This window comes from Beta vulgaris, chromosome 7 (genome assembly GCF_026745355.1).
Source record: "Beta vulgaris subsp. vulgaris cultivar EL10 chromosome 7, EL10.2, whole genome shotgun sequence".
Classification (NCBI taxonomy): Eukaryota; Viridiplantae; Streptophyta; class Magnoliopsida; order Caryophyllales; family Amaranthaceae; genus Beta; species Beta vulgaris.
Genome location: NC_079208.1, coordinates 35,942,083 through 35,949,300, shown reverse-complemented (window position 1 = coordinate 35,949,300; position 7,218 = coordinate 35,942,083). Strand labels below are relative to the sequence as shown.

At 35.3% G+C, this 7,218-nt stretch overlaps 1 protein-coding gene across 3 annotated transcripts; it reads left to right on the top strand.

Moving 5' to 3' along the window:
- The first annotated feature begins 249 nt into the window (after positions 1-249).
- Positions 250-4,854, top strand: LOC104899220 (uncharacterized). 3 transcript variants are annotated; one of them, XM_010686373.4, is made up of 8 exons: positions 250-438; positions 2,166-2,315; positions 2,396-2,572; positions 3,095-3,183; positions 3,268-3,332; positions 3,585-3,687; positions 3,958-4,068; positions 4,169-4,854. In XM_010686373.4, the coding sequence occupies exons 1-8, from the start codon at positions 342-344 to the stop codon at positions 4,292-4,294; spliced, it is 918 nt and encodes a 305-aa protein (XP_010684675.2). In that variant the 5' UTR covers positions 250-341; the 3' UTR covers positions 4,295-4,854. The 3 variants fall into 3 exon arrangements, with proteins under 3 accessions (XP_010684675.2, XP_048503946.1, XP_010684676.2); XM_048647989.2 differs by having other exon boundaries at positions 297-438; positions 2,174-2,315; XM_010686374.4 differs by having other exon boundaries at positions 299-438; positions 2,063-2,315.
- Positions 4,855-7,218: the final 2,364 nt, after the last annotated feature.

Here is a 7,218-nt window from a genome sequence, read left to right as displayed (position 1 = left end):
GTTAGGTTAATTATGGTTTAATTAGGACTAAGACTAACGGAGTTAATCGCAATTAGTCATTAAGGACATTTGGATGTATTAACATGAAACTAAGGGATACATGGTATATTTTAAAAAATGCGAGAGTATTTCGTAAATTTTCTAAAAGTATAAGATGGTAAAAAAAATCATAAAAATATTAAAATCTAATAATCTTACTAGTGGATGGAGCACACCTTATCTAACTTGTTTAAAATTAATGGGTACAAATGGACTCAAAAGAATATTTGTAAGAAAATTTTCGAGTTATTTGGGTGGAGAAAGCATAGCAAAGTGAGAAAAGATAAATCAACCCGAAAGGAATGGGAGAAGCAAGTGCGAGAGTGAAGTCGATCTTCGTATATCCTATAAAATCTTGTCGAGGGATTGCAGTTGCTCAAGCATCCATCACCTCTACTGGTAATTTCTCCCATTTCTTCCTCTCAAATCTTCGTATTTAGCTTCGAATCTTGTTAACTGTTGAATATTGAGGATGTTTCTATGACTTGAAAACTAAATATTAATCACCTATACCAGTTGTTGCCGGTGTCAAACACCGCAGCACTACTTTTTGTAAAAAAAAAAAAAAAAAAACACATATACTTCCTCCGTTTTCTTTTAGACGTTACATTTTTTAAATCATGGACGTAATTTTTGGAAAGGAGAGATTTCTTTTCAGATCTAGACTTAATACTTGGTGATGTCCTAGCTTTGTGTAGAGATTTTATTTCTATTGATTTTCATCATGTTAAGCGAGATGGGAATACTGTTGCCCACAATCTTGCTAGAGTAGTGCCTTTTGGTGTTGAACAGAGAATCATTGTACTAGAATAGTAGCCCCATATGTACTCGTGGACACTTTGTCCCTAAATTAATGCATTACTCTTTTCCCTTCAAAAATAAAAGGGTCCCATGTGAACATGTGATAGCCTGATAGGTGAGAGATAGAGGGAAATTATTACCCAAAATAAAAGTGTAATATTTAATTTAAAACTTTCCAAAATAGAAAGTGTAACATCTAAAAAAACGGAGGAAGTAGCTTGAAGCCTTGAATGCTAAGTAGACTAAAGGTGAAGTGGTTTGGTTAGTAAAAATGATTTAAGTTTTTGCACAAATAAATAAAAGTGTAGGAAGTTTATTTCCCACAAATTGGAGGTTGTACTTGTTGCTTACCTAGGTCTAGTCGGTAAAGCTCTTTTGAATTTTGGCCATCTACCTTGATCAATCAAATAACTATCAGCCCGCCGCCACTCCTTCGGCAGCTTCTCTGGCAACCTTTCCGTTTGCTAAATACAGGGCGTTAGTGTGTGTAAATACCAAAAAGGTGACCACTCAACATAATGTTTTTAAATATCAACTTTCTATAATTTTTTCTTGTTTGTAATTAAGGATATTAATGGTTAAAGCTTTGCGTTAGTAAGCATGAAAGTCAAACTGTATAGATGAAAAAGAACAGAAGTAACCACTCGGCACCCACCAACCACCTTCCCACGCCATTCCTAGATGGATTATGTAATATTTGTAATTTAATTTACAACTTTTGTATCTGAATATACACCCTAAAATGTTATGAACATAAAAAGTTCCTAACTGTTAGGAACTCGGAATTTCTCTTGTTGACAAATATAATCAATATATATTTTTAGAACATAGAGATGAAGCTCCTAAAATTTTATGAACATAAGAAAGTTCCTAAATTATAAAGAAGGATTGTTTCATACTAACCTTTTTTTTGACAAGAAGAGGCTAGTAAGTAAGAAGGTCGAAACAAAAATGTGGGATTGATTTGTGAGTTCCCTTCGGGAGAATTTCATTGCGGTTGAACAGATTTAGTTGTTTGCACTTCAGAGTCATGACACTGAGGTTCTATTCTTGTGATACTCTTTCAGTCTTTGTTATGGATTAGATTGATCACTTAGTAGAGATTTGCTGATATTTTATTTGCTTTTTATGTTTTATGTTGCTTGTGATAGATGAATATTGAATCAGAATTTGTGCTGACATAATCGTTTCGATTGATGTGTACATCTTTTATGGTTTCAAGATATAAAAATGATATTACGACTTTAGGAACTATCACGAATGACGGGTAGTTCAATGTCGAAGGTGCAAATGCACTTGAGTTTCTTTGAGCTCATAATGTGCAGGATTTCAGTGGGATAGACAATGGATGGTTGTCAATGCAAATGGAAGGATGATCACTCAAAGGGTTGAACCGAAGCTTGCCCTGATTGAAGTTGAGTTTCCTGACGAAGCATTTTCTGAGAGTTGGGATTCTTCAAGTGACTCATACATGGGTAAATCTTTGTATTCCCTGCAATGATAAGATCTCAAAGGATTTTGATGTGTTTTAAATACGATTTGTTTTTCCCTGCAGTGGTAAAAGCTCCCGGGATGGATATGTTGAAGGTTTCTTTGAGTAAGCCCCGTGATATGGTTGAACACATATCAATATGGAATTGGAACGGCTCTGCATTAGATGAAGGAGCCAAAGCAGCTCAATGGTTCTCAAATTACCTCGGTAAAACGAGTCGGTTGGTGCGATTTGATCCAGGTATTGCCTGTTTGGCTTCAATTGCTTAAAACATGCTTCTAAGTTCGGAATAAGACCAGTTTAAAGGATGAACAAACAAGTCATATACTGTAGTATTTAAATGTCTAATTGCACTTTTAGCAGCTTATTTATTGGCAACAAAAATCTTAAATGGGAAGTCATTAAATTCAGTAAGATTATGTGGATGTAAGTGCAAAATGCTGTTATGTGGATTTCGTAATATTTTAATTTGCTATATTTGCTCTTTGCTTCATGTCATTTTCTTTTTCCATTATATTTTAGTTATCACGTTATAGAAAGAGTATGGCAATGTGGCTGAATTTTGGTAAGCTAAATGTCATTCATGAATCTAGTAGTAGCATTTTTGTAAATTTTCCCTGTGTGGAACTCCCATATCTCTCTATCTCTAATTTGGCTAATTAAAATTTTAGCCCAGTAGAGTTCTGTATACAATAGTTAGCTTATATAAAGGCTCATATCTCATTTATGAGACAGCTTATATGTTTGTATCTGTGAATGCAGCATCACAAAGTAGAACAACAGATCCTGACTATGCTAATGGATACAAAACCATGTTTTCTGATGAGTATCCGTTCATGCTGATATCCCAGGTCAATATTTGCAATAATGAACAGAACTTTTGCTGTTAATTTGACAGGTCACTAGGAAGGCTCTCATGAGCATGTCTTGTGCAGGGATCACTAGATGCGCTGAACAAAATGCTGAAGGAGCCAATACCGATAAATCGTTTCAGACCCAAGTACTGATAGATATTCTGGTGTCTTCAGAATCTTGTGGCAGTATATAGTTTCAGTAACTAGATCCATTAGATTCTTGAGCAGTGTACAGATTGCGGTTATAGTTTAGACTAGATGTATAGACCATGTGTGATTCTGTTCTTAGTTTTGTAAAAGAAAAAAAAAATAATTCGTATTCATTTTATCATCACCTCATCTCAGAATTCTTGGATTTGCTCTTACATCTCAAGGATCTCGCTTTTGATGTTTTGCAGCATTCTTGTTGAAGGTTGTGGACCATTTTCTGAGGACTTGTGGAAGGAGATCAAAATTAACAAGTTTACGTTTTATGGTGTAAAGCTTTGTTCACGGTGCAAGGTAAGCAACTTTGTTGTTTTGTCGCATAACCATTTTCAGCGGGATTGAAAGTCATGACATGTATAATTCATACTTTTTTTTATCTCAATTCCACACTATCAGAAATTACTTGAACTAGATTTTATAAAAGCAGTGGATTCTTTGTATCAAGTTCTTCTCAAATGAGTAAACTTATTTGGTTATGGCATTCTCTTGTAAAATGAAGTGTTTTCCTCTCATCCTACCTCTTTTTTCCCTTACTTTGGTGGTGTCCCGGGTGTGGTGATGAAGATACCAACAATCAATCAAGAAACCGGGATTATTGGTTCAGAGCCTACAGAAACTCTCAAGGGATTCAGATCAGATGAAATCTTGCTCTTGAATAAAAAACCTCAAGGACAGGTGTGCGAGCAGATCTTATTTGTGTATGCTTGCGTAAGTTGAAAGAAATTTCGAGAGCGGTCAGTAGTATATGGGTTAACTTGGTGAAATTGTGGTACAGGTTTATGTCGGACAAAACTTGGTTTGCAAGGACTGCTTTACTTGTGATAGGGGCGATGTTATTAAGGTTGGAGATCCAGTGTACATCCTGCAACAACTTTCTTCAACTGCAGAGGCTGCAGCATAATGTTATGCAAAACACAATCTGTACTGCGTTTTCTGTCGCATATGCCAAAGCATAAAGGATGTAATGCCTTACAAGTTGTACTGAGTTTTAGGTGGATGTTTTGCATGTCAAACATTGGGTTGTTGGAGTCCAGATAGGCGTCTCATAGTGAGATGTCAAAATGGCATCTCACAAAATTTTTGCCACCAAAGCTAAGTTAAATTTGTACCAAAATAGAGTCATTGTGATTTGTAATACCAATACCAAAGGTCCAAAGTAACTCTTACTTGGTACTAAAGTGTAAATTTGGTACTAAAGTTACATTTTGGTACCAAATGACTCTATTTTGATACCACTTGACTTATTCGTACCAAAAAATTTGTGAGATGCCATTTTGGCATCTCACAATGAGACGCCAACACTTTCTCAGCTGGTTGTAGTAGACAAACTTTACCAGAAACTTCATGTTCAGACCTATTTATCTTGTATGATATCTTTCTTCCCAAAAACTGCAGTGGTCTATGATGTATATCAAACTCTTAATGACGTATGTAGGTGTGTCCCCTACTTCCCTTATGCTATTCTCTCCATCTTTTCCCCTTCATCCAATCAGTTGGTTCTTCACATTTCAGTGAAGGTTGGTATGTAACTTATTAGTAGTCTTTTCTTAAAATGTTTTGTAGGCTACCACTGCCCCGTCCATTCACTATACTAGTGAAACCAAGCTAGTAGCTAGCATGATATCTCAGAAAAAATATCAAGTTTACCTAATAAAACTATATATAAGATCCTCTTACCATGATCTATTTTAATACAAAGTTAACTCTTTGACTTAAAGGGATTATTTCTTAAGTGGACCTTGTTACTACCATTTTTAGATGATGGATAAATATTTATTATGGTACATTGTATTAGGTCCCAAAGGGTTTAATATTTATGTTAATATAGAAGCCCAGTCACATTATGAAGCCCATGAAATAAGGTCAATAGAAGCCAAGGACCAAAAGCCCATGAAATAAGGTTAACAGAAGTGAAGGACCAATTAAAGTATTCAGGAGATGGACGTCAAACAAAGAAGAAGGCATAGGCAGTTAACAACATGATCATAAGGCAAGCTACGTGGGCATCAGAACGTGTATATTTCAGCGCCAAAAAAGTAGTTATGATTTGAATCAAAGATGATTCAAATCATTTCCCTGCAAAGATACATGGGAGTTACATATCATATTGGTGTATAAATACAAGTGAGAGGATGAAATAAAAGACAACAAACACAACACATAACAACTTGCAACACTTTCTTTCTAGCGTAGCCTGCCAACCCCTTTCTAGGGTTATAGTTAAGTTCTTAGATCTAGAGCATGTACTAGTGATGAGTTTGTTCAACTCTAATTTTAGCCGGAACTCATGGAGGTAATCATCTTTGTGTTTTTCCCTTTAATTGTCCATCCTGGATTATCCTCATATGTGTTATAAAAGTTTATTCTAGAAGTTTGTGATGTGAATGAGAATATTTGGCTCTAATTAACAGATTAATCATTGCATGTCTTGTTCAATTTAGTGGTATTTGCCTAAATTTATTAGGCGTTGTAGTTTAACCAATTAGATTACAACAAAGTACGTTAACGAGGTTTTGTCAAATTTAAACCGGTAACCCCTAGGGACTAAGACTCCTGTGGCGCTCAGTATCAAACTATTGGGTGTGAATTAACTTGTTTGCAAAGTCAACCAATTGCACCAACAAGTTTTTTGGCGATCACAATGGGAGGAGAAAGATTCATAATCAAATTGTGAAATTTCTTCTCTTTATAACCTTTACAATTTAACTATTTAAAATCGCTATTGTTATTTTTTTTTTATGCCGGATACATGTTCTCGAAGAAATAGGGAAGGTCCTAGAATTGAATCAATCTCCCAAAACATGAAAAATAATGATTCAATACCTTTAGAGACTAGGGTGCTAGAGGATAGTGGTGTACCAACTCATCATGTCCTAGGAGAGTCAAATGGAGAAACTCCCCAAAGGGAGGTTTCATCTCCAAGTAGCACTGGTCGTGGATTTGTACATAAATTGTATGGAAAATTCACAAAAATAGTAAAACAATTATTATTGGAAGCCAAAGAGAGTCAAAGACAACAATTTTATTCTAGCTATAGAACTCGAACCCATGAGTCAGCCAGAGTCTTCACTAATATCATCCAAAGGATAAGTGAGGAAAATAAAGATATCAACTCTATGCAAATTGACCGAATACTTGTAGTTATCAATGATACTATGAGTGCAACTTTTATGGCAATGTCACACATCTCTTGCTACAAAAGTATCGCTTGGAACCGCTAGCTAGTTGAAAAACATTATTAGTTAAATGAGAAATTACTAAAGGCTTTAGAAGAGGTCCCACTAAATATAACACAAGGAGATCGTGGCGTAACACCATATCTTCCAATAGCTTATCCATCAATGCTACATTTTCCCATTTTGAAAATTGAGATCCATTGGTCTCAAATGATCCACAAACATCCTCCGATGAGCGCCAAACAAGGGCAATTCCCTTGACCCTTGGAGAGAATAATCATTGAAACTTTAATTTAGGAGAAGTGACGGAATGGTAGCGGGCGTGGAGCCAAGCTGGCACCAGGCGTCAGAATGTCACAACCTTCATTTTCGATGGGTGGTGGACAATGTGTGACACAATGCCACGTGTTAGGAAAGCTATGCCAGGCGCAAGGCTGAGCACCAAGGGCACGCGTTTTAGAAGATTTTCTTTTATCCTTTAATTCCGTAAATCTTATTTTACGGGATAAAATCTGATTTTAAATATAAAAAAATATCTTTCGAAAATATTTAGTTATCAAAATAAATCAATTAATCATATATTGTTAAACAATTATTTGGGCTCAAAATACAATTACTTATCATAAATAATTAATTGGACTTTATAATA

What these genes read in the sequence shown, in the direction of transcription:
- LOC104899220 (XM_010686373.4), top strand. Translation starts at nt 342, where the DNA reads ATGGGAGAAGCAAGTGCGAGAGTGAAGTCGATCTTCGTATATCCTATA. An exon ending in CGTTCATGCTGATATCCCAG is followed by an intron (nt 3,184 to 3,267) that starts GTCAATATTTGC and finishes TGTCTTGTGCAG; the next exon opens with GGATCACTAGATGCGCTGAA. An exon ending in AGCTTTGTTCACGGTGCAAG is followed by an intron (nt 3,688 to 3,957) that starts GTAAGCAACTTT and finishes GTGGTGATGAAG; the next exon opens with ATACCAACAATCAATCAAGA.